The 27,749-nt window shown below is 40.9% G+C and overlaps 1 protein-coding gene across 1 annotated transcript in view; it reads left to right on the top strand.

Moving 5' to 3' along the window:
- The window catches only part of PDE1C (phosphodiesterase 1C), a gene marked incomplete at both ends in the record, with an annotated part of 281,929 nt that overhangs the window by 234,168 nt on the left and 20,012 nt on the right, over positions 1-27,749 (top strand). Inside the window, 7 exons of the mRNA XM_080611752.1 lie at positions 1,279-1,380; positions 2,653-2,773; positions 6,393-6,474; positions 11,466-11,586; positions 12,803-12,978; positions 18,107-18,406; positions 21,600-21,674. Of these exons, the coding sequence (XP_080467878.1) occupies positions 1,279-1,380; positions 2,653-2,773; positions 6,393-6,474; positions 11,466-11,586; positions 12,803-12,978; positions 18,107-18,406; positions 21,600-21,674 (977 nt within the window). The remainder of the gene's footprint in view (positions 1-1,278; positions 1,381-2,652; positions 2,774-6,392; positions 6,475-11,465; positions 11,587-12,802; positions 12,979-18,106; positions 18,407-21,599; positions 21,675-27,749) is intronic.

Genomic DNA, 27,749 nt, shown 5'->3' with positions numbered 1-27,749 from the left:
GTGTCTCCTCTTTCCCAGGGATAATCCCAAGCGCTAATTGTTCCCACAGCCAAATTGTATGTGGCATTTGGTTTAGGATCTAATGTAGCTCTAATTGTTCCCACAGCATAATCAGACCCTTTTCTTGTAAAAGTTTCTTCTGATGCATTCAGGTTCTCCTCTTCTGCCTCTCTTGCTTGTATTGACAGAGGTTTGTGCTGCTAGGAATGAACCAGACCAGGGAACTGAGCAGGCCTGGCAAAAGAAAAACACAAAATAATTTAAGATGCATTGTTTTCAGCCAGCATAGCCTCATCTTGAATGCTGCTGGCTGTGCAACTGCCACAAGTGTGGGCAGAAGATGGTGGGTATACTGGGGGGAAAGCAAGGCCAAATGATGCCATCTTACCATGTCTGCAGAACTCCTGGTGGGGAGGGAACACTCTTTACGTGACAGTCTCTACATGGTGGTGGCTCGGTGCTGAAACTTGAGCACAGCCACCAAAGGCAAGACAGACATGATCAAAATAGACCATGTTCTTCATGAAACATTCATGAAAAGAAGAATGCTAACATTTATTTTTAGATGGAAGGTGACCCATTTCTGAATCTCCTGTATCCCGAGCTGGGATGCTAAGCTTGGGGTGTTCTTCCTCTGTCAATCTGTGGATAGCTGAACTGAGAGAAAGAGGAAGTAAATTTGTATTGAGTGCTAGATCAGAATGTCCTGATATTTTTCAGTTTGCTTAACAAAAATTCATAGTTTGAATGAATAATATCAGGGGAGTCATGCAGGTTCTCAAAGGTCTTGACTGCATATAAGCATCATATGTACTACGAGCTTTTATTTAAGATGATGTTTTTCCTTTAATAATATGAGTAAACTTTGAACTAGGTATTGACCAATTTTAGTCAAGTGGATAGAGATTTAGGTTCAAAAGTGCACCTGATTCATGCTGAGGCTTTAAACAGTCTCTGTACTGCCTTCTAAGAATGCCCTGTAAAAGAAATCAATTTGTGCTTAATTGTAAGGGGGTGCTAATTTGAACATGCTCTTCAAAAACGTCTAGGATTTTTCTTACCAAGGATTAACCTGGCTTAATTTGCAGCCCTTTGACTCCCTTGTGTGTATAGTCATTCATCCTCTTCCTCACTCCTGAAAGGTTAATGGTAAGTGCAGTGTACAAAAGCAGAAGTACAGTCAATAATTTGCAGATAGACAACAAAAGGAACTGCAGTGTGTCTGATGTTTTTGTGTTTCTCTTTCCTTGCTCCTCTCATTGTGATGCCATCCAAAAGGGAATTCAGAGCTCTAGTGATTGAGATGGTGTTGGCCACCGATATGTCCTGTCACTTCCAGCAAATCAAAGCCATGAAGAATGCTTTGCAGCAGCCAGAAGGGTGAGTCACTTCACAACACTGTGCAGTGAGGGGCTGCATTTCAGCTGGTGCTTTGCCATTGTGTTTGACTTCAAAAGCATCTCCCCAGACGCCCTCACTCTGTTTGATGTCTGCATCAATTCTCTTTCTGCTGTTGAATTTTGAGTGAATTCACTTAGAGTGGACTGGCACCCCCGTATACACACATCTCTGTTCTGTGCTGGTGGACCAAAGCTTGCAAAGGTCACCACTTTGGGATAAGCCTCCCTGTGCATTTTCCGTTGCTTGTCAGGGTAACATCAAGGACATGATCCAGCTGAGTGACCTTGACAGCTTGAGTGTGACTCAAGGTTAAAAGATCTGCAAAACACAACTTTTGCATTGCCCTTCTGCAAATGGTATCAGCTGCCACCTCTCCAAGGGGCCTGCTCCATAACCAGAGGAGAAATGAAAACAACTTGAGGTTCACTGAGGGAAGGACTGGAAAATAACAGATGGAGCAGTATGGGGAAGGCCTATTCTTCTTCCCAATATGCCACTGTGAGCTGTAATATTTTCTCTAAGCTCTTCCCCATAAAATTAATTTTATATGGCAAAACGCTCTGAGCAATGATCATTTTTCCACCCTGGACACAGGTCTGTCCAGAGCCTTCCAGAATTAGATCAGACTAGACTGTGGCCACTTGGTCCTCTCAAAAGCTACAACTTTTCCAGCTGTTTCACATAGTTAGAAGCTGGAATTAAAAAAGCAAGACTACCTCTCCCAAGAAAGCATTATTTACTGGGATCCTGTGCTAGCCTCTTCGGTTATGGCTTTTGTTATCTGGAAACAGATGCAAGGATCCCCTTCTGATCCCGCATCAGTTTTCTAGCAGTGGAACATTTATCAGTTACTGTGTAGACTCTTCAGGGGCCCTGAGATCAGATCCTGTTTACTGCAGTAAGGTGGTAGGGACCAACTTCTGAGCCACATAAAATGCAGCCCAGCTGAAATGGGGAGCACAGCAGCTCTTCAACCCTGCTTGTGCAGGCAAGCAAGCCTGGGAAGGAGCACAGCCAAGCTCAGCAAAGTTTCTTTTTGCACTTCTTAATGTCTTTTTTACAACAGCAGTGGAGTATGTTGGAGAAGTGAGACAATCTTTCATAGCTGTCTGGTTTTATGAACACAGAAATCACTGTATTAGTATCCTGGCCAAAGATTCTAATGACCTCATTTCCCTGCTTAGGTAGGATTTTCGTCATTCTCCACTGCAAGAGCAGACAATTAATTTGTTTGATCTTTTGGGTTTTCAGAATTGACAAGCCGAAAGCCTTATCACTGTTGTTGCATACAGCAGATATCAGTCATCCAGCCAAGGCCTGGGATCTCCATCATCGCTGGACCATGTCTCTGCTAGAGGAGTTCTTCAGACAGGTAAAGTTAAGAAAGTCTCTCTATTTCTGCAGCACGGAAGGAATGTGTAGGACAGGGCAGGGAAGTAGGAAAACATGAGCACAGATCTTTTCCTTTTTCTCCGGTTTATGCAAGAACCTCCTAAATGATACGAGGCTTTCTTATCTGGCACTAGTAGCATTGGCTATTATGCCTCTTGGGAAGTTCGTGTCTCATACACTGTCTATAGATAAAGATGTTTCTACATAGTAGAAGTTCCAATTTGGAAAGCTAATGTGTTTCAGATCAGAAAATATAGAATATGTGATGTTCTACTTAGCTGTAGAACCTAAGAAAACAGATTTAGGTAGCTGTACTTAATACAACTGTACTTACATTGTGGGGGTAGATGTAAAAACTGCATTACCCTTACTTTAAGTGGAGTAAACTGATCTAGTTTATAGCTCACGAAGGACCGACTGCCTGTTGACAGACACACAAATCTAGACAAACCATTAAGCTCTATGTGAGAGCTATAAGCTCCCCAACTGACTAATTAAAAGCATTTAAAGAGCTGCCTTATTAACAAAAATCAAAGTTAAAAGTAAACAAAGCACTTAGTGTTTAGGATACTTTTCAGCACTATGAATTACTAAACTAAGCAGAAAACCAAGTGCTGAATTTCCCCCCAAAGTTCAGTAACTTCATCTGAATGCAAAATAAGAAAAATATGACAATTCTAAAATAAAGTTCTAACTTTTTTTAAAAAAGGGGATTGTGGGAATCCCTTCTTAATAAGGAAATTGCAAGAATTTGCTTTGAAATTAACCTTTTCTTTTGTTTTTCAAACCAAGAATGGGTTTACTAGCTGGAAGACCATAGATCATACCTTCAGTCGTCTCTGTTGCCACATGGGAAGCTTATGCAAAAAGGGTGATTTTTTGCATATATTTGAGAGAAAACTGTACGTGTTTATGTTTTTCCAGTTCAAAATTATGCTAAATGTGTTAGAATACACCACAACTGAGTCTCCTAAAGATTGGTGAGGGATTAGCTAGATATGAGACCACAAAACCCCAAGTTTTGTCTGTTTTACACGTGTATTGAAGACAAAAAATAAGTCTTCATAAGAATAATTTCATTTCAGCCAACAAATCCCACTTCCATTTGGAATGGCAAATGCTTCTACTGTGAGATAAAGCGTTATATAAAACTTGTATTGTAGTTCCAAATTGAGATGCAATATTAATTATCTCCTTGGGAAAACCCATAAGCTTGCCATGAAACATAGACTTGCGTTCATTGCAGTTACTTAGTACTGGATCAATAAATACATCCCTGTCTGACAGCAGAAAAACAACACAGACTCTTCTCACAAGCTGAGAAGGTTCACTAGCCAGAGGGGACCATGGTGATAAGGAGCTGAGCCAGCCTCAGATTAGGTATTTACCTCCTTGTGCTCTTCACTGCAGACCCTCTCCTGTCCTTTCTGTTATGTGCTCTATGGAGACATAAAGCCTGACTTAACCTGTATCAGTACAGGTCCCCAGCCCTATTGATTTCCAAGTATATTGTGATGTGACTCAGGTCTTCCTACACCAAGTAACCGTACTGTAGGTGTGAGTGGTGCTTCTGAGTACAGTACTGTTATTTTTACATTCGGCAGCTATGGTGAACATCTCTTAAAACTAACATCTTGCATGAATTAATTTGTTTTACTAGTGCACTTTAGCTAGCCATGAGGGAGCTGCCCAAACATATTAGAAGAAGCCAAGTGACTCTGAGCAGTCATAAAGGCAGTTAGGGGTTCCTTCCTAAAGAGAAGTAGGCATTGGGGTTTATAAGAGATATAAGGAGTAAAAGAAGACTGATGATTAGGTAAGAGCCAGTACTGAGAGATGGTTTTCCTGAGAGATGTAGTTGACACAGTAAAGGAACATTACTTGGAAATATTTCTGGCTTGTTTCTGTTTTACCCTGGTATTTGTATACCAGACTCCTAACATAAAGCAGAATTGTTCTGCAATAGAAGATTACTATTACTTGTTATTTCACCCAAAACTCTAACAGGACTTGTGCCCCCATTTCCCATCTGTTACATTAACAAAGGAAGAATTCAACTCTTCTTATGCCTACAGAAGTTTTTCTTTGGTTGATTTGCTGGCTGGTTTAGCTTGCATTTGACATTAGTCAGAAAACTGGCAAGAAGATCAGAGCAGTTAATGTGAGCTGCTGATTTAAGGAATTGATTCTATAGTATATTTAACAAGCTATTTAAAATTGAATTCTCAGTGGGGAGTATTGCAACTATGTCATCCTATGTATCTTCTCAGCATAAAGCAATATCTTACCGAGTGATTGAACCAAGTTAAAGGGCTTTTTGAGAATATGCCACTTGAAAGGCTGGGAAAAAATGGGATTATAACACTTGATCTTCTGGACCATTTTGTGATCTTATCAAAAACTTTCAGTTCTGAGGGCTGGAAAGAGTGTTTAGACTTTTGTACCTGAAATCATAGAATCATAGAATCATAGAATAGTTAGGATTGGAAAGGACCTTAAGATCATCTAGTTCCAACCCCCCTGCCATGGGCAGGGACACCCCACACTAAACCATAAAATGAAATGTACATAGAATATTGACAGTGTCAGAATCATAGAATCATAGAGTGCCAGGTTGGAAGGGACCTCAAGGGTCATCTGGTCCAACCTCTTTTTGGCAAAAGCACAGTCTTTACAAGATGTCCCAGCATCCTGTCCAGCTTAATATTAGAAGTGTGCAGTACTGGGGAATCCAGGTCTTCCTGCAAGGTGCTTCTTCCTTCCAAAGTCTCCACTTCCTCACTCAGTTTGGTGTCATTGGCAAACTTCATCCAGGCACACTTGATCCCATCTTCCAGATCACTTATGAAGATATGAAACAGTGTTGGGCCCAATATTGATCTTGGGGACCCCACTTGTGACAGGTTGCCAGTTTGAAAAGGAGCTATTTACCACCAGTCAGACAGTTCCCTACCCACTGCACAGACCACTTGTTAAGACCATTAGACATCAGTTTCTCTAGGAGGTTTTTGTGAGAAACCATATCAAAAGCCTTGGAGAAATCCAGATAGAAAATACCCACCCCTCAACCCACATCAACCAAGCAGGTTACTCTGTCATAGAGAGATGTCAGTGTTTCCTTTGGGAGAAAAGAGTAATCTGCATCTGGCCAGCCATGACCTGTGAATTCTTATCTGAAAGGCTAGAAAAGGCATGCAAAGAAGTGCAAGCCCTGAAACATCAGTCCTGACACTGGTGTTTTCTCTTGAAAGGTTTCTCTGAGAGCTGAGTTCTGCTGAGTTCTCTGGAGATTTGCAGTGAGAAGCATTCTCATGCTCAAGTGGATTTTTAGTTGGTGCATGGAAGCAGGCAGGGAAAGCTCTGAGGAAAGATTCACAGGAATCAAGATGCTTAATTCATAAACTTTTCAAATCAAATTCTTCACAATTTGTGTTAAACGTAAAAGCAAAACAAAATCAAAGTAAAATAAAAAGTGAATTAAAGAAAGTGAATTAAAGAAAGTGAAATTATATTGTCATGACCTAAGATATCAACATGCAGTGTGTCTTGTCTTTGTGTCTTTCTCTTTTTCTCATTTCTTCTCCATTTTATTTCTCCAGGGTGACAAAGAAGCAGAACTAGGGCTTCCTTTCTCTCCACTGTGCGATCGCAAGTCTACTATGGTTGCTCAGTCTCAAATAGGTATGTCCTTTTTGGTGCATGTAAAGTAGCATCTTAAAAGCAAAACTTTCTGTAGGGCTAAGTTCATGGGGATCTCTCATCATTTGAAACTTAAAGACAGGAAATAAAGTACTGTGGCGTTATTTTCCCCAGATCAACTATTCAAAGCTGAGGAGCTATTAAATTTATGGTGGTGGTTCCATGCAGTAACCAAGTTACCTCTGATGTGTCTGCAGAGATGGTTACAGCGCCTGGTTATGACACTGCTCGATGATTTTCTGAGCTGCGAAGATGAGGTGCACATGTTGTGATTTGAGTATCATTGGTGGATATGAAAATGTAATGTTGGTCACTTCAATGACCTGTGCAAAACCTAGTGTGTGTTTTACCATTAATCCCTCCCAGTGCTTCAGCCCAACCAGTATTTTTCACTGAAGCCAAGCAATGAGCAAACCTTTTCTAACTCCACCTATTCAGAAACACAAATCTTTTTACACACTCACCAACAGCACTTTCTCTACCTCTCCTCCAGTTACTGAGTGAAAAAGTAGGAGAAGGATGGAGCGACAGGGCTGCTATTTTGTGAGAAAACAAGAGGGGCCAAGTGGGGTAAAACTGTTCAGGGGGGCAGGAAGCAAAGAAAAACTACAATGGAAAAGGTGGATTTGTGGATGGATTTTTATACCTAGGAAGCAAGTGAAGTGGACAGAAGAACGTGATCTAACTTCAACTGGAGGATAGAGAGCCAAACAAGATAATAAAAGAAAGGTAAAACAGACCTTAAAAATGAGGGAACTGAGACCAGAAGCAGAAAAAGAAAGAATATAGTAAAGGAAAACAAACAAAAAATTCAAAGTATGAAATTTCTCACAAAGAACAAGACAAAGACATCCCTGAACCTAGGGAAGTTCAGATTCATATCTGTGCCTGTTTCTGTTTCAAATCATTTCACTGTTCTTGTTAGGCAAGCCGTTCTCTGAGGGACCCCATCCCAGATTTTTCTGGCTGTGGAAGTTCAGACAGTTCAGCCAAAAATCTGAACTTGAAAAGCCCTTTGCCTGGTTGCCAGACATGCAGCATTTCCTGCTCTGCAAAGGAAACCTAGAAGAGTGGGAATGTGCGCAAAGCGCAGTGCAACTGTGTGTTCTGCCAGCAGCTCGGTGGAGGGAAGCAGCAGCAAACTTGAAGTGTTGCAGCCTCAGCTAAAATCCATGTTGAGGACTCCTGGGCACACTACAAGTACTGCTGTGCTGTGGGAGAAGGTAAACTCTCTTTCTGGCTGGTGTGGAGGGAAGTTCATGCAGAGACTCCTCTTTCACATCCTTTCTGTTAGCTTTCAGATATGTCTCTCTGTCCTTACAGGGAAGAGGAGTTGTGTATCTCTACATAGGGTTGTGTATGCTTGGAAACTAGTTTTCCGTGTCCTCTTCTTCTGTGCCTCTTTGTTCAGGAAGGGCAGGAAAGCCAAGAAACTTCTGCACTGATGCCCAGTGTCCAGCCACTGCAAAATTAATGATGAATTAAACCATCACCAACACAATTCAACCTTATAAAAGAGGCACTTGTCAGCACTCAAAGGCAGCCTTACTTAGTCATATACTATTTGTCATTATATTTGATTTGTGCAGTTTAGTAATTTGTTGACATTAACATGCTACCCTCTATAAATCCTGCCTTATAACTTTAGAAATGTTCATTTCTCAGTCTGATGCACATAGTGTCTTTCTGTGATGTCTCCTTTGTTAAGGCAAAACCTCTTATGTTTTCTGGATATCTGCTGAGACAAGGCTTTCAACTTTGAAGGCTAGATTCTCAAGCAAAGAATCTGTTCCCATTCGTTTATTTACTTTATTAATAGCCTCAACTAATTGTTCCCTGGAATAGTAATTACAACATTTCTTCACAAAACTAAGTTCTTATTGAATCCCAAATTGTGCTGTTATCTGCAGCAAGCAACCATCAGTTCCCACAGATAAAAACCCCTCTGTCCTTTGCAGAATAAAGTTGGGCTCTTGATTTTGTCAGGGGCAGAGCCCAGAAATCCTGTTCTGGTGGCTTGGCTTGTTTGTAGCTGCTGGTTTACTGCTCTAAGGTCACTGCAAGTGACAATGGGCAAGCATGTTGATTACCAAAAGATTGTCACAAATGCAGACTAGCTTCCTCTAAAGAAAGAATGCCTCTCTGCCCTGTTGCTTCAATCTGTGAAGAACTTGTTCAGAGCTTAAACTGGAAATTCAAAAATCTGAACATCAAATAATGAACCTGGGGTTTCAAACCTAATAATGTTAATGGTAATGGCCAGTTTGTCATTGTTTTTCTTCTTCAGTGGAGTAAGTGTGGTAAATATTTCCATACCCCAGTGAAGTACAGAAATCATGAGACATTCATGTCCAGAAGTGGGGCTGCTTATCAAAATGAGAGAGACAAACAAACTGTAAAGAAAACCAGGCTAAGACTTATATTTCCCAACAAGAATATCAGGAGTTAAAGCTTCTCTGTCTGCCTCAGACTGTAGGAAGCTTGTTTGAGTTGAGATCAGCCTTTGTTTTCATTGTCTTTTGCAGATGAATGTAGCAGCATCCGTTTATTTTTGTCCTTTGGCTGGCAAGAAAGAAAATTACAGCTTCAGAAAGCATTGGATAAAGGCTGATGAGTGCATGCTGATGATTCTTTTTCTTTTTTTGAGTGGTGGTCTTTAGGGACACTGTCCTCTAGCCTGTGTTTGCTATGGTGACGTTCTGATGTGGAATGAATGAACATTAGGCATGTGCCTGGAAACCACCCTCAGCATGCACTGTGAAGTGGTAAAATCATCTTAGCCATTGGGACACAGAAATATTTACCATGCTTATTTTGCTGAAGAAGAAAAAGGATGATAAAGTGGTCATTAGCATTAATAGGTTTTAAACCCCATGTTCCTTATTTGATATTCAGGGGTTTTACTTAGCAAACTAAATCACCATATTTAAATTACAGTGTCTTTAGGTACAAAGAGAGAGAACACAGGGGTGGGGAAAGGCACTTGAGAATATGGCATAAATTGCATCATTCTTAATAAAGGCCTAAGCTTTGTTTTTAAGATAGCAGATTATGTTTCCCAGCAGTATTATAATCCCTATTTTAAGGTAACATACGGAATAACTTATCCATTTTGTAGGGAATAGAGATAAAAATACCACTTACTCAAGAAAAGTTCTCCTAAGTGTTACAGTTTGTTTACCTGTGGCCTTGTGCCACCTCTCCCTGTCTGTTGATAAGATGCAAGACTTCTCCCAGGGAAAACTTGTTTCTCAAACACTTACAACTGGACCTTTTGTTTATGTGCAAATGTGGAGTATCTCAGGAAGCAGATTCCACCACCTTGATGCTGCAGTTAGTGACACAGTAATGCAACTGATAGCACGGATTTGCGTTAGTGGTGATGGAGCAAATGGCAGTGGTATTTACTTGCCAAGCAGAAGTGACAGGGTACCATGACTTGGGTTTCTTTGGTCATTAAGAGGTAATTTTTTTTCTGAGTGAAGGGGAATAGAAAAGACACAGAAACAGACACACATATATGTAAATCAGGTTCTCCTTGTCCTCCAGATCCTTGTGGCACACTTAACACTGTTGTCAGCCAGTACAATTTCCAGTGTTTTAAAAAATGATATGAAGTTTGCTGGGATTATCTGGTTGTGATCTAGCACACAATTTCCTCTTGCGGCTTTATACTACATACCTTTCTGACTAATTCCCTGTTCCCTAAATTTGAATAGATAAGACTGTCTCAGTGTTATGGAGGCACATGATTCAGATGTTCAAATAAGACCGAATGCATATTTTCTCCACATTTACAGAATGTTAGTGTGAAATTCTAAGAACTTGCAAGTGATGTTTTTCATTTGGCTGGGCATGAAAATGCACTTAATTACCCATCTTTTTAGAAATCTAGCCAAAATCAGGGAAGGGAAATGGAACTAGAAGGATACTCAACTGACTGTTCTCCAGGTGTGGATCAAAGCTGCTGTGAATTCAGGTGCATGACCCATGTGGTCTCTTCTCCTTTTGTTGTTGCCACCTAGAATCGCCAGGATCTGTTGTCGAAACACGATGACCCAGTCACAGAAATGATAATATCATGAATGTAGAATCAATAGTTGATAATTACAAATCTTTAAAAAATGTAATAGTGGGGAAAAACCTGAATCCTGACGTGCCTTAGAAGGGATTAAAGACTTTATTGTTTTCTTGGCTGCCTGCAGCACCAAGAAATTTACTAAGTGAAGTGCTAAAATGAACACTAGAAATAGTCCTTGTCCCCCATGAGAATTTAGGGGAAGGTGTAAAGTACTCTAAGCTCCTCACTCCCCATTTTTATCATGCAGCTTGGATCTTCCCTCATCTTGTGAGTTTATGGCCATAGGGCCCTTCAGTCTGCCTGTCCCAACATTCAGATCAGAGCCATATTCGTCTCTGCCAAACTGGATACTGAAGTAGATATTATTTTATGCTAAAAAAAATGCAGGGAAAAGCATCTAAATCTGTTTTATTATCTACAAGAACAAGCTGGCTGAACACTGAGGAGAGAATATTCACAGCAACCCACTGATTTGCAGTAAGGGAGTTTTGCATGTAACTCCACACCAGCAAAGCTTAGCACTATTATTACTGTTATATTTTCTGCTTTTAGAGACTTCATTTTTGAAACTGGGTTTTAGCCAAATCCGCTTGGAATTTGGCTTAAACATCACACTTCTTGTATAAAACAAGCTCTGGTGCATCTGTTTATGTTCTGATTTGCCACAGCTTCTTTCCAGCGTTTAAGTAGGTACCTTTTATTGTGTGCTATATCCAGGCTGTTGGATCAATGTATAACTCTGTTTTCCTTTTCTAGTGTTTGCCTATCCCTCTTTCAAGGTATAATTTTCTTTACTCTGTCTTTTACAGTGCGGCTGTCTGCGATCGCTGAAGCAGTGACTCCACATAAATCCTCCTCTTGCCTGCTTGACTCTGCTTGTGTTTCTGCTCAGGTTTCATTGATTTCATCGTGGAACCCACTTTTACTGTGCTGACTGACATGACTGAGAAGATTGTGACTCCGCTCATCGACGAAGCTTCCCGCTCTGGCATGTCCGGGTTCAGGCGTTCCAGGTGAATAACACAGCCCTCTCCCTTCCCTCTGCACATGCTGCCGTTGTGCCAACTCCCCCAGTTTCCTCCCCACAGCGTATATCTTCCACATGGCTTAAAGGCCCATATCTGCATTGCTGACACCACAGCTCACCTTGTGACATGACTTTGTTGCAGGGAAACTCCAGCCCAGGGGAGGGCAAAGAGGGAGGCTGACATAAACCTGAGCCATGCCTCCGAAGGCAGTGAGCACAAATGGTTTTAGCCGTGCAGTCAGGTGAACTTTAGTGCTGCTCTCAGTCACTAATGTCCTAAAAAAGGTAGAGGGGAGTCATGGGGAGGCGCACAGTTCTTCATGTCTGGAGGTGTAAATGGGATCAATGCCATTTAAATACAGAAGAGGACTGGGAAGTATCAGCACATCCTAGTGACAGTAGATAGGGTTACAGTATGTGTATGTGTGAAATACCATCAGATTCACATGGAGTTTGGGTGTAAAGAGTCTTGGCCAATTTAACTTGCTCTGCTGTTGCAGAGAAACTACTCTTTTAGTTGTTTCATGGACAAGACAAGTCTTGGAATTCAAACGCCACATGGCTAGTGCTCCCTAGAGTAGGGCAACCAAGTCAAGGCTCCCTGTCTTAGGTGACTTCTTTACTCTTGGGCTGTTGCACGAAGAACAAGCACTAATATCTTTCTATGTCAGTTACCTTGCTGCCTTTACAAAAGTGTGCACAAAGAAGTGTCCGTCCTTGAAAGACAACTGTGGGGTGTGTAACCAAAATGAGCGCCTGGTTTCAGCCTCAGCTGAGCTCATCAAGACCTGGACAGAGGTTTGCCTCCTGTCCTGTGCCTAATGACTCCCACTGGTGAATTTTAGGAGCCTCTTCCTTTGACATACTTGATTTCTAGAACCGTGTGACTCTCCAAAGAATATGTAGGGAGTGAAGATGCACAATGAAGGTAATGGCAACATTTTGGGTGATTCTATGTCTTAGGGACTATGGATACCAAAAACTAAGTGGGGAAAAGCTGCCCTTTATTTCTAGTACTGTCTCAGGTTATACTGTTTGCTTTAATATCAGACCTGGGATGGGAGAAAGGGGGGTTTCAAACTTAGTTTTTGTTTTTCTGATGGACTCTATTAAGTTTAGACTTACAGTCATCATTTCTTCTTAGCTATGTTTGGGTGAATGGGATACTGATTTCTTCTGTGTTTTGTGATCTTGTGTCCCAGTCTGAATAGCATTAATCCCTCTGAAGTTAAAAGATCAAGTGTCAAGAGCACTGGGTCCGAAGGAAGTGCCTCACTCAACTGCTCCATACTCACTGTGGATTTCAAATGTTTTAAAGCCACCTGGACTGAGGTGGTGCAGCAGAACCGGGAGAAATGGAAAGCGCAAGCCACCAAAGGTAACAGCCAGGCTTCTTAGGGAAAGAGTAACAATTCTTTTGACCTCTTCTTCAAGCTCTTCTTCAATCAAATTATTCTCCAAGTAAGCACTTGTTAGTTTGAAAGAATCTGCTTTTCAAGATCAGCAACATACAGTGAGCTCAGAAAGATAGGAATACTGTAATTCATCTGTGCCTTGTACTCTTCTGATGTGGTGTTAAGTGTACTTCACGAAGAGGATGTGGACAATGGGAAGGGAAAAAACCAGTTGTAAGGGAGGTCCCCTGAAGTCATGAGTCAGACTGGGGTGGGTGCAAAAATAGCTGGAACTGCATTTGTAGAGATAGGTTATCAGTTGTTCACTGTTAAGATTGAAGGAGCTATGGATAGTCTTTCAGGGAAGGACAGGATATTGTGCATTCATAGCTGGTTTCCTACTTCTAGTGATAACTTTGGTAATGACTTGGGAACTGTGCAGCAAATACTCATGATATCATTAACCTGGGAGGGACTCCAAATATTTCAGAGAAGCATGAGGGCTGTGTTGGTTGCAGGTTGATCAGGGTTCAATATTGTCATGTAATTGGAAAAAACCCCAAACAGAGAAAAAAGCCCCAAAACAACACAACAAAAATCACCAGATCTTGCTTCTAAGGCCCCTTGGCATCCTTCGTGTCTTACTAGCAGTAACAAGGTCCCCACAGCAGTGTTGTGTGCAGTTTTGGCCACTGCAGTTCAGGAAACACATGGACCAGTTGCAGACCACTGCAGAGTACAGCAATGCAAGTGATAACTGTTGTTGGTAGCTCAAAGCAGTTTTCTGAAGACTACTGCAGCTGCAGAATAAGGGAGCTATGGTTTGGTTTTATTCAAGTACCCATGGCTGTTAAGAGGAGAAAAAATTGGCAAGTAATCACAAACCAATAATAAGTTAGACACTGGCAAATCTCTATTGTCAGAGATCTTTTGGAATCAATGACAGCCATCTGTTGAGAACTCATGTACAACTGCCCATTGCCTCCAGGGGCTGGATGATTGCCCATGGTCTCCTAGAGCGCTCAGGTGATTTAGAGCAGCTTTGGAACCAAAAAAGGAGGAATGTGTCACTGATTGTGTTTTTTTTTCTCCATGGAATTGTTAGTGATACAATTTCTTCTCCGAGCTGAATGTTTGTTACTCAAACCTGTATTTAATGGAGTTGTTTTATTTCATGTAAATGGAAGGAGCGCGATTTTAGTGTATTCTGTGGCCTTGGCTTCAGGGCTGGTGGAAGATTTGCCATCATTCTCCTATTTGCCAGAGGAAATTGTTCCTCTCCAACTGAAAAGCCTGTCTAAAGGTGCAGGAAAGCATGCATTATTATTCAAATTAAATTCTCCTTTGTGATTTAAACTTGCCATTCAGGAAAAGCCTTTCTGGGCATTCTATGAAAATGAAAACAAAAACATAATTCAAAATCTGCTTTTTTTGCAAGGGGCTTTTTTGTAGCTTTTTGTGTGGTCTTTTTTTTTTTTCAATTGGCATTTAATAGTTCTTTGTGGAGCAACCAAATTAAAGCTAACCAAACAAGCAGAGCATTTAACATAGTGTCTTAGAGAATAGCGGTGTTGAGCAAATGAAGCCAATCCAGGTGACTAGTTTTAAGGATTTAATTTCAACATGTACCATATATAATTGCCTGTCTAAGGATCTGCTGGATAAAAATCTTACATGCGAGAGACACCTATGGGGAAATAAATAAAATCTATCTAACATTTCATTTAAAACAAATATATAAATTAGCTCAGAATAGATTCTGGATATTTAGTTTTTAAATGTGCTTTGTACCCACTTGCAGCGACTGCTTTGCATAAAGACTTTTTCCTAAATGTGCACATGTAAATGTCAAGTTATGACTCAAGTGGATGTGCACACATTGCTTAACTAATGCTGGCACTGGTAGTTTGTCTGGATGCAGTATTTCATATCCATTCTTTACGGGGTATCCTGACGATAAGTGTTTGGTTTTTAATATTTTAGCTGAAGACGAGAATGTTTTATTTTTAATTGCCTCATAAAAAAAAAATCCTTCTAGCAGCTACTGAGGGTGGTCTGTGTAAGAATTAGCTGATCACTTGAAAGCAGAGAGCTCAACAGTCTGCATTATTAGACAGGAGAGCTCCTGAGTGGGTCATTTTATCTTTACCTTTCTGACAACCTTCAGCCCTGGAAAGTCGATTTACTTTATGTTTTTGCCAAACTTCGTCACCAGTAACTTGGATCGGGGCCTCAGTTTATGGATCAGAGATTCAGAAAGCAGTCTCAGCTTCTGTTCATCTGCATTCATTGACTTTCACATAATGTCTGTGTTTCTGGGTGCATTTAGCAGTACAACCATGCGTATTTTTCTAACTTTAAAAGGTTTATACAAATGTCTGGCTCAGACAGAGTGGCTGAGGACTGGGACCTGACTAAGGAACTGGGACCCCAAAGCCTTGCATCAAAACCTTTGCTCTGCTGCTCCTGACTTGCAGGAAGTCTGTGCACCCCCCTCCATCTGCCTTGCCTGTCTTTGCCATATGCAGCAGGGCCTGCCACACAGCAGGAGTTAAAATTCCTGACCCTGTCAAGCCGGTGGCTTCCAATGCATCAAAGATGCTCTGCCAATAAAACTAAGAATTATTAAACAAAGACAGATACAGCATTTAACTAGTTGATTGACAGCAGATAGCAACTGGTGACCGGGAGGGAAGGAAACCATTATTATTATTATTATTATTATTATTATTATTATTATTATTATTAAACAGTGACTATCATGAATTACTATTGAAAATAATAATAATAATAATAATAATTTCTTTGTAGAATACTCTATTCCCTTTGGTAATGGCGTAGTCCCTGGGAGCATCACTGAGCTGTTTTTATCCTGAGTGTGGTATTTATAGAAAACTTCTAGAACTGTGTGGGCAAAGTAAGTGGGGTTTATTCCTGATCTCTTTTTGCTTAAAGAGTAATCATTAAATACTCACAGATGAAAAAGCTGAATAAACAAACCCCCGATGTGCAAAGCACCATTTAGATGAAGTATTTTGTGACACTAATTTTGACAAGGGGCACTCATCCAGTGGTGCTGTAGTAACCCCCAGTGTCCTGAGCTGAATGTCTCTCTTGCTCAGGTGCAAAATGCAGCATTTTACTTTTCAGACCTCCAAATGAGAGGTGTCCTTCTGTATACCATGAGACTCCAGGGAAAACATCAACGTGCATTGCTGAGCCGTCAATGGAAGCTACCATAGATCTCAGGAATTATTAATAAAGTGAGGGAGGCTCATATCTAATTTAATTTTGTTTTCATGTGAGCCAGAATTCATTAATTTAAAAATTAATTAATTTTATTTGGCTGCTGGCAAGGAAACGCAGATTGACATTTCTTATCAAAGACAGATTTCCCCCTTTCTCTCTTGTATCCCGTTGTTATATTTTCCTCAAAATGAGTTCTGATTCACTCATAAGAACCATTTGACAAGAGACATAGAAATTATTTTGTAATTTTTACTCCCTGGCCAAGACCCTGCTCCTGTAATGAGTGAAACATCTCTATAGACATCAAGAATACTTCCATAGGACCAACACTTTATTCAGTGTTTTGTGGGATCTGTTCCTCTGCTCATCAGCTTACACAATCTCTCAGAAAACAGGAGATAGATGGAATGCTTTGGGTTGGAAGGGATCTTCAAAGGCCATCCAATCCAACCCTCCTGCAATGAGCAGGGACATCTTCAACTAAATCAGCTTGCTCAGAACATACATAGGATCAGAGAATAGTTAGGGTTGGAAAGAACCTTAAGATCATCCAGTTCCAACCCCCTGTCATGGGCAGGGGTGCCTAACACTAGACCACGTCACCCAAGACTTTGTCCAACCTGACCTACATCTGTCATTCTTATCACAATCAAAGTGCAATTGGTTGCCCACGATGGGGTAATGAGTGGGCTGGGATATTGCCAACTGAGAGATCTTGCATACAGACCCTTGAATACATAGGGTGGTCACATCTGAATGCTTAGACTCGGTATGGATGTATGTGATTCTCTGAAGCTGCTTAAGATCACAGGTTCCAAATTGAGCATGTGCTGAGCTACTCAGCTGCTTTTGCAGGTGAAGTCTCTATTGATCATGGAAAAGGGGAAGAAAATGATGGGGTCTCTGCCCAGAGTCTCTGCACACCCAGCCATGTTTAATAGCTTGAGGGCTGTGCTGAGGGACTGTGGTTGTGTCCTGCTTTGCAGTGAGATGCAGGAAGCCACACAGAGCCTTTGCAGCTGAGTCTGGGGAGTGTGCTGTACCCAACCTCGGCTAGAAACAGTGGTCTCAACACCTGGAGCTGCAGTAATTTGCAACCTCTGTTATAAGTGTTGCATCAGTACCTAGGATTTGGATAACAACAAGAGCAGTATCTTGAAAGGGGGAAATTGGCTTCTCTGTGATTTGATTTTTTCTGAATGACAGTATTTTGAGATGCTGCTCAACACTCACTTTTGAATTTACACCTTTGTGTATTTGTGATTGACTGTAAGGCTTTTGGGGATGGAAGGGCAAGTATTAGCAGCAGTATATGAGTCTGCCAAGAAAGGACAGAGCCATGAAGAAAAGGTAACTGTAATTAGAAGGGAAGAGATTAGGAAGCAACTTGGAACAAGAGGGGGAAAAATCAGGTATTAAAGAACCAAGTTTTTCTGTGTGCATAGGGTTACATGGTATGGTATAAGATAAAATGAATGTAATTTGAATGATTGTTATGTGTCAAAAATTAACTACCTCTTCACCCCTAGAACCTTCAATAGCTAATATCTCTTTTTAGTTTGCCTTCTAAGAATCTTGAGGTGCTGTATTCTCAAAGATGAATCTTCCATGGTGTAAAAAAGAAATGCAAATAATATACGTTATAGGCCAACATGGTTTGGGATTATTCAGAATACTTTCTTAAATGTTACTCTGTGCTCTTTTTCCCATGTCAGGTCAATTCCTACATTTATCGAAGTAAAAGCTGTTTGCATGTGAAAAACTGAAGTAGATTTAGATGTGTGAGTTGTAACATTCTTGTCAAATTCACTGATAATCGTGATTTCTTTCCTTGTTTTGCTTCTCTCTTTGCTGAGGATGCAGAAGAAAAAGCTAAGAAAGAAGCAGAGGAAAATGCTCATCAGGGAACAGATGAAAAGAAAACAGATGAAAAAGATGAAAAGAAGCCAGCTGAAGATACCACAGCAGCAAAGACAGAGAACAGCAAAGAACCAAATCCAGGGGAAAACAAAAGCGCAGATTCCAATCAGAATCATACAAATGGGACTCGGCAAACTGGGGTGAACAAACATGAAGCCTCTCAAGGGAAAAATACACCTAAGACAGATAGGGGAATGGACTCTCATCATGCAGTGGGAGATGAGAAACAGCATGTCCATAATGGTGAGTTTTCTTCTTCCGTTGAAATGTAAATCCAGCCCTAAAACCTCAGTGATGGGGAACCTGGACCACTGGCATAGTCATCTGCATATGGGAACCAGAAGCTACTATTTAACTCTCAAGTAGTGTTCTTCCAGTTGAAGATGGGATACATCATACCTGCTTGGGCAGTTTTGGAGGGAAGGAAAACATGACTTTTGTTGTGGAAATGAAGCAGGCTGTTGTGCACAGGCTGAAAAGCTGAAACAAATGTTCTTAGTTCAATGAACAGCTTCAGTGCTTGGGTAACTGACAGAGGACAAGCCAAAGGTTGCTTATAAACTTTTTTTAAGGCAAATTAAAGGTATTTTAGTAAAGATATTAAAGGTAATTGAGCCTCAGATATAAATGTGGCTTGGGACAGAGGATTTTCTGTCCTGTCTGTTTTTGTTATTTTATTCAGTGTTCCTTTGCTCATTTATTAGGGCAGTCACAAGCCTTTTGTTTGGTCAGGAATTTGTTTCCACGGTTTTAACTCTCTATACAACTGAGTTACAATAAAAATCGTATTTTACACCCAGAAAAGGTGGAAATATGTTTGAAAATTGCAGTAAACATTAACCTGTGCCCCCCATTAGAACAGATGAGTTGTCTCTAGGCCATTTCACTGTCCTTAACTCCCCAGCTCCTGCTCCTTGAAGCCATTATCAGAAAATGGCAGTGCATGAGACCTGTCACAAACTTGGCTATCATCAGTCAGTTCAAAAACAGCAAAGTCAGACTTGGAGACATCCTCTGAAGAAAAGCCTGAGTTGAGCATACAGGCTTTGAAAGTCAGACAGTGAGTTTAGATGGCAGCAGAGGCAGAAATCCAGTTTAAAATATTCCTGATGTGACTCTCATATATTTCACTTGGCTGCTGGTCAAGAGGCAAAAAGGTTGGGGACATCTGAAATCCCATCTAAACTGCATGAGGCTTTTCTTCTGAAATCTTTTGTTTTACATGTTTCTAACAATACGGGGTTATTAAAGTTTGCTCTAGTGATTTTGACAGTACCTTTTCCTGCAGTGTCTCTCTGCTGCAGGTGTCAGAAATGCTTTGAAAAGAATTATAGTGATTTCTGAAAATTAGTGTCATCCTCAGGAAAAGAAATTCTGCTGCTTAATTTATGGGAAAAGGCCTTTATGAGGTACAATCACTGCAGAGTCTTTGGAGACTGATGAAATCCTCACATTAATGTCTCTGGGTTCACCACAGCTCCCTTTACGCCTATATGTTAATATCTCATCGTAAAGTATTTGCCTTCTTATTTCTCTGCCTTTGTAATCCCTTTCAAAAAGATCATTATGATCATCGTTCTGCTCTGCTGCTGGCATTATGGCAGGGTGGATATTACAATACTCAAAAGCCCCATGTTCATAATAAGTTATATTCAATGAAAGTTCAGAAATTGTGTTTTTGAGTGAGTTTGAAGTCTCTTTCAGTCCCTGGCTGCCTGTGTGCTTTCTCCAAGAGATCAAACTGTTAAATAATGTGTGTGTGTATGCTCATCATCTTTTCCTGCACACACTTAGGGTCAAGCAACTTCTTTATGGAATGCTGAAAAACAGCATTAATAGCTCATCGTTACCATCAGCCGTATGACAATGGAGGAAATTCAGGAAGACTTGTACTTTGCTAGATACATTTTCATTAAATTTCCTGAAGACAGTGTCCTCCTTTTAGAAGCCACCTTCATCAAGCAGACACCTCAGCCCTGCTTGGAGCCCAAGTCAGTGGCTATGTGATCAGCTGAGAAGGTCGCTGCTTGTCCTGTATCATGCTTTCAATTTCCTCTCACTGAGCTTGGGAAGAAAAGCATGAGAAGTTTTGGCACTGAATGAGAACTGAACAGGATATGTTTATTCCATCTTCTTAGATATTTTAAGATTTGAAAACCATTCCTCTCTCATACTATGATGAAGCTTAATTGGAGAGAGACATTGATCCTCTGTCATCCAAGAATAACAAATATTCCACTGGTTAGAACCCAGTATGGAAGAGGGAGACCTTACTTCTCTGCAATTACTCCTTTTTTTGAGCTGTAAAAAAAATATCCACTGGCCATGACTATTTTGAAAGCAGATCAGCTCCTCTTTAACACATCATACATATAATCTGGATCCAAAGGCCAGGAACTAGTTGTAGTGAGAAAACTAATAATAGAAATGGAATAAGCATCCCTTTAATACAGCCCTGTAACATACCTCACAGTTACAAAATTCAGAAGTGAGTCTTTTTGTATTGAGTTGTGGATCACACATTCACTGCTACTCCTCCACCGGGGAAGGACAAGTTGCCTGCTCCCATCTGGGCAGGCTGCCGTTGCTTCTCTGAACATCTGAAGGAAGGACACCTTCTTTGCTGCTGCTTGGACACTGTAGCTGAAAGAACCCTGTTCTGCTGGAGCTCTCCTTTTAAGTTAGTTTTCATTTGGTGTGCATTGGGCATTCTCGTTCAATGAAGGTATGGTCTGGAGAGGTCTGATGTGCTCTGCTGTGTGACTTACAGAGGACAGAAGATTGGAATGACTCTGGTTAACCTTCCTGGCTTCATAAAATACACCACAGCTCAGCTTGCCATTTTCATTCTGCATCAAACATTGCTCTGCCAAAGTCTTGCTTGCCTGGTTTGCTATAGAGACTCTAAAGCCAGTCATCAGTACTGGGATGATTGTTCTCTGGTACTGTCATCAAAGGACCAACCCAAATGAGTCTGTGGATAAAGGAAACTGGTAAGAGAAAGTAAGGCAAAATCATGTAGGACTGTCTGGGAGATGTAAGGTGGTTCTCTAATGCAGAGACTAATGAGGAAGTCTTGCAGGGTCTTAGTCCTTTAGAAGCATAAATGTTCCAGAGTCCTGATTCTGAGATGAAGGTTATGCTCAGGTTTTTAATGGCCTACATACAACCAGAGGGAGTATGATTTTGCATGTGCACTTAAGAAGGTGTTAATAATTAGAATGAATTTAAAAATAGATTGTAAAGCTTCATTTTCTATATGATAAATTTTATCTGGTGCTTTATTCTGTGAAAATGTGTTAATCCAGTTCCTTGTGAATTCAGACCTTTTCTCCTAAGGAGCATCTCCTTTGGATGTTGCAGTTTGAGTTACAGGCATTAATAAACTGCAGTCTGCATTAAAATGCTTATAGTGTTTCTTATTGCTTCTTTCTAGGTGAATTAAAGGAAGACAATAAGTTGGATAAAAAAGATCAGTCCAGTGTGGGGGATGAATCAAAGAAAACAGATGGTAAGGAAAACATTTTGTTACATATTGTCACCCATTTTTAAATGCAACTTATTCTTACCTAAACATCTGCACTTTATTCTAAAACCAAAAAATGGCATGGTAACCAGAAAGAAACTTAACAGATACAGTCATTAGACTCAAAAAAAGCCATTGGGGCATTCCGGGGAAAATCACACCTTTCACATCATGCGTAGCACCACTTAGTTGCTCTGTTAGTAAGCCTTATCCATCAACTTTTATACAATGCCTGCAAGGAAAAATTCTGAATTCTTACTGTTGCTTAATAGGAAATGTAGATGTGTGAGGTCTATCTTGCGTTGTTTTGGGCCATGTTCTGCTCTCTGTTAGGACAGGAATGGGAGTTTTTTGCATAGAAGGTGCAACAAGCAGAGCTAAGAGAAAACCTGCCCAAGGTGTCCCTGTTTTTTATGGTTGCTTGTTCTGCTATGCTAATACAAACACAAAGCTTTCTTGATTTAATTGACTGTGAGGGAATTTGCCAAGCATTGTTGAACCACAGCATAAAGGTCCTGCTAAGGAGGCTATAGAAAAGGGATGAAACGTTGTTGAACTGAAGTGATCCCAAGCCATAGGATGTTTTCTTGGGCATTTGGGAATAATTTCAAATGAGTCTGAGTTTAGTGTAGAGGTCCACAGATGCTTTAGTAGCCTCAGCAAAGTGGAAAACCACCTGTTAGGTCTGTTGCATGTTTACCCTTTTTTCACCTCCTCAGTCTGTACCGCAGGGCTCTGAGATAGTATCTGAACCCACGTTGCTCCAAAAGCCATTGCTAAAGTATTATGTAGCAAAATAAATTAGAAACAAATGATAGAGCTAGCATTTTCTTTGTGTATGTCTCAGTGGAATCCACTGAAACACAACTATTCCTAGGTTCAAATAATACAGTACTTGGTTTTGGTGGTCAAGAAAGGCAACCTTATTGTAAGTACTGCAGTATAGAATGATAGAGTGTTTTCTCTTATTGCTTCCCTTTGAGAAATTTCTACTGCTCTAGCAAAGTGATAAAAAAGAACAAAATGTGATATCTCAATTTAAAAATGTAGAAATATTCATGTAGAAGCATGTAATAATTTCAAACACATAAATATGGGGGGTTTTTTAAGCAACAGTTTTTCAGGAAAACTCTTTAGAGGTCCTGTTATTTCCATGCTTGAGTTAAGTGTCTGTCAGGAAAACAGTCTTGAACAAATACTACTCACAACTCTTCATGCGATCATGCAGAAATTAAGCGCAAATACTCAAATAGCACGTAACTCCTCAGGTGAAGAGGGCCAGGTGGATGCAGGAGCTTTGGGGCTTCTTCAGGAGGATGCAGGAGCATCATCCCAGCCAAGAGAGTAGACCCGGGAGTCTCTAACTTTGAGGACCAGGTTGCACTTGAAGGCCTGCACTCTCAAGGTCTCAGAAGGATTAGGGGCACCTATTTAGCTGGGCTGGAGGACCAAGAAGTGAATGTTTCATGCAGACTTGAACTTGAATTATATATATGTAATCATCCTTGAGGGGGTGAATTTGGTTCTTTGCAAGTTGTTAGTCTTCGTGTGGTGTTAGTTATTTCATAGAATCACAGAATCATAGAATAGTTAGGGTTGGAAAGGACCTTAAGATCATGAGGTTCCAACCCCCCTGCCATGGGCAGGGACACCTCACACTCAACCATGCCACCCAAGGCCTCATCCAACCTGGCCTTGAACACCGCCAAGGATGGAGCATTCACAACCTCCCTGGGCAACCCATTCCAGTGCCTCACCATCCTCTCAGTAAAGAATTTCTTCCTTATATCCAATCTAAACTTCCCCTGTTTAAGTTTTAACCCGTTACCCCTTGTCCTGTCACTACAGTCCCTGATGAAGAGTCCATCCCCAGCATCCTTGCAGGCCCCCTTCAGATACTGGAAGGCTGCTATGAGGTCTCCACGCAGCCTTCTCTTCTCCAGGCTGAATAGCCCAAACTTTCTCAGCCTGTCTCCATACAGGAGGTGCTCCAGTCCCCTGATCATCCTCGTGACCCTCCTCTGGACTTGTTCCAACAGTTCCATGTCCTTTTTATGTTGAGGACACCAGAACTGCACACAATACTCCAAGTGAGGTCTCACAAGAGCAGAGTAGAGGGGCAGGATCACCTCCTTCAACCTGCTGGTCACGCTCCTCTTGATGCAGCCCAGGATACAGTCGGCTTTCTGGGCTGCGAGCGCACACTGAAGCTGGCTCATGTTCATTTTTTCATCGACCAACACCCCCAAGTCCTTCTCTGCAGGGCTGCTCTGAATCTCTTCTCTGCCCAACCTGTAGCTGTGCCTGGGATTGCTCCGACCCAGGTGTAGGACCTTGCACTTGGCATGGTTAAACTTCATAAGTTTGGCATCAGCCCACCCCACAAGCGTGTCGAGGTCCCTCTGGATGGCATCCCTTCCCTCCGGCGTATCAACCGAACCACGCAGCTTGGTGTCATCGGCAAACTTGCTGAGGGCGCACTCAATCCCACTGTCCATGTCACCAACAAAGATGTTGACAAATTTAATGTATATTTGTTTTCTCATGAGAAAATATTCCGCTCATCCCCTTAGAGAAAAGACTAATACCATGGGACCAGTTGATTACAGTGAATAAGCAACTGTAACCATGCAAGGAGAATATGTAGGCTGACTGTTTTTCATTCAGACTCTGTAGACGGATTAGAGCTAACAGTCTCATTGATAGAACAAGAGAAAAATCGTGAATGATCAGCCTCAGAAAGGAAAGCACAGGGTGCGAGTTCTGTTTTGACAAACTGTACAACCTGTTCTGTCCATTACTCGCTCCAGAGCAAATTTCCTTACCAGCTGTGGAGGATGTGGGGAAAGGAACGTTATCCATGGATAACACATAGCTCTTTACAGACTACTGAAATGTTTACCCAAACATATGCTTTCTCATGTGCCAGTCCATACTCTTCCACATGCTGGAAAAAAAAGATTAAGTGGGGGAATTAGAAAGATTGAGGTTACAGCTATAATGCACTCACCACATGTGGTTTGTTGGTGGGTGAAACTTCTTGTAGGATCAAGGGTGCTTGGGTTTTACAACCTCTGTGTGGTATGTAGCTGAGTGTATTTGTACTGAACAGGTGCCCATTTGTGTAGATTTACCATGAGGGCTTCAGCTTTCTCACTTCTGCCCATCAGCATCAGCTGGAACCCTACACCCATCTAAGGTCGGTCTGTTCCCCTGTCCTACTGCACAAGCATCCTGCATCCAGAGAAGAAAGCTGCAGTGTATATGTTGCATAAACCTTTGCAGGATCTGCATTCAAGTTGCTTTTTGAGCATATACAAAGGAAGTTATTTTAATATCTTGTCACAGGCATACATACACACCAAACTATTTCTAATACGTTTGTCCTACTACATGGGGAACCAAGTGGCCAGGAACATGTAGAATAATTATCACACAAGGACACAAAGACAATGAAGTTGCATGTCTACACTGTACTCAGAGGTGTGAAATGTAGCTTCTGTATTTGAGTTACCTTGAGTTTACCCAAGAACAGTTCAATGGCACGCCTCCGGGAACAGGGATCAGGCTTGCTGAGACCAAGGAACTATGTATGCATCTAGCCAGAGCTTCATACAACTGGGTCTATCTGTACCAAAGTCAACTACTTTAAAGCTAGCTTGAGGGTAGCTATGTGAGCTGCAGTCATGCCTTAGATTTCAGTCTTAACTGCTTCAAAATCCTGTGCGAGTCTCTTGACCATAGGCTAGTCCCCTCCTCATGTTAATCTAATCTTCATATTATTGGCTTTTATTTTTTTTTCTATGAGAGGTACTGTTTGTTACTCAGGACTGTTGCCCTTTTTCTTCAGTTCCAAGAAAAGGGAGATGGGGCTGCCATTTCCCACACAAAGACACAGCCCTATCAGAGGCATCATCAGCACAAGTAGTTCATCAAATGTTTCCTGTGGGATAGAACATTATTAAACCATTTTGGAAAACCTGACTTTCCCATGTGAAATAGTTGCTTTTCAACACTTTGAATGGAAAATTGTAAGCAGTCACATGGAAATGATTTTTATCTGCATTTACAAACTTCTTTTTTGCAATTTTTTTCTACTCACGAAACTGACAACAAATGAGAAAATTATTCCTCCCATTTCAGACTAGATATAAGGAAGAAGTTTTTTACAATGAGGGTGGTGAAACTCTGACATAGGTTGCCCAGAGGAGCTGTGGCTGCCCCATCCCTGGGAACATGCAAGGTCAGGTTGGACGGGGCTCTGAGCAACTGAGTCAAGTGGAAGGTGTCCCTTGCTCATTGCAAGGGGCTTAGACTAGGTGACCTTTAAAGGTCCCTTCTAACTCCAGCTATCCTGTGATACTATGGTTACCACTTTCATAGGTTATCTGTACCATCTTTGCATTTTTTTCCTGCTGGGAATAGATTCTGCAATGTTAATCCAAAGTTTTCAGTACAACTCTTTGTTCTGGGAACCAAAAACCAGTTTATTCAGATGTTCTTTTTCAGCCTATCAGTTACAGCCAGATAAAAGGCTCTTTTTTTGTGTTTGTTCTGGAAACTCATTTTTCTGGTGGTAACATGCACTTTTGCAGGTTACAGCACGGAAATATGCAGAGTATTTGTGGTTTCAACAGCTAGAACAGAGAGAGAAAGCCTGATGTGCTCTGTGTATGTGTGATGAGCAATGCTCCCACCTCGTGGTCAAATCGTAACCCTGCGTTTTGACAGGCTTTAATTTCAGTAATAAGTTTCTCTATGCAGTGCAACAGAATAGACTAGAATAGGATATAGTTAATATAATGTAATGCAACGTGATATAATGTAATATAATTAAATATGTATTCTTTTAAATAGGCTCTACGAAGAGTTCATAACAGGCTTACCAGAAATGGAGGTTTTAGCTTTCTTTATTTTGATTCTGTTAAGCTTTACTGCTGCTAAACAGAAGATAAAAGCATTTCATGTATGTTCTATACATTGCACATGCCAACATATAAAACTGGCTTTTGGCCTTAATTTTTCTTGACAATCATTCCTTGATCAGCAAGTGGGAAATTCCCTGATGATAACGGTAAAGTAGAAGGGCTGCATTTCTTTCTGTCCTACTTGTCCCCAGAAATCAAGTGACAGAGTAGCTGGCACAGCTGGCACATCTGAGAATGCCTTTGGTGTAGAAACATGATGGTATGAAGGGGCCGTGATAATGGCTTCACAGTTATCCCAGACAGAGTTGAATGAACAAGAATCTTCTCAGCTTCATTTAAGGAGAATGCAGCTTTTTGCGAAGTGTTCATCCATTTAAGAATAGCCTCCTGCAGATACAGTTTTCATGTGTGTCAGACTGGCCAAGACCGCTATAGAGTGATGAACACTATGTAGACTTCTGAGAAAACCCTGCTCATGTTATCTGCATGATGCCAATGTTGTTTTAAAAGGGGTTACTCAAGCGTATAAATGAGCAGTATTTGTCTATATCTTCTTGAGAGAGGTAAAAAGGTAAATTTTAGGTCATATAAATAATAGTGCCATTTCTATTCCTGTTCCAAAAGATAGGTTGGTCTCTTCATTTACTGTCAGAAGCAGAAAGCCCATTTTAATTTGTAAGGCAAACACATTGGATTCCTCCTTGTGGCTTGATAGTGCTTTTGATACTACATGTCAGAATCCAGCACCAGTGGCAAATTGGAATTACAGTAGTTTCAGACTACTTATAAAGACAATTTCCTTCCTTTTCTTACTTCTTTTTATGGCCTGTTATTTGAATTAGATTAGAGATTATTGCCCCAAGTTAGAAATCAGAAAGTGTTGTACTGATACCTTCTGGAAAAGCTTGCTTGAAAACATGACGGCATTTTGCTATCCAAAAAGATATATTTCACCCTAATTTATCTCTGCTGAACAATTGTTCCATAGTAGTGCAGTATAGGATAACTGGAGGGGGAAAATGCTTCCATGCTTTTTAAAATACTTTTTGTGCTCTGGGAAAGAAATGTGTTTATCTAATTTAGCAAGTGGCACCCAAGGCAAGCTGGAATTTACATAGACGGTTGTACTCTG

Source organism: Psittacula echo, assembly GCF_963264785.1.
Source record: "Psittacula echo genome assembly, chromosome: 2".
Lineage (NCBI taxonomy): Eukaryota > Metazoa > Chordata > Aves > Psittaciformes > Psittacidae > Psittacula > Psittacula echo.
Note: the sequence above shows the minus strand (reverse complement) of the source record. Positions and strands in the feature narration are given on the sequence as shown.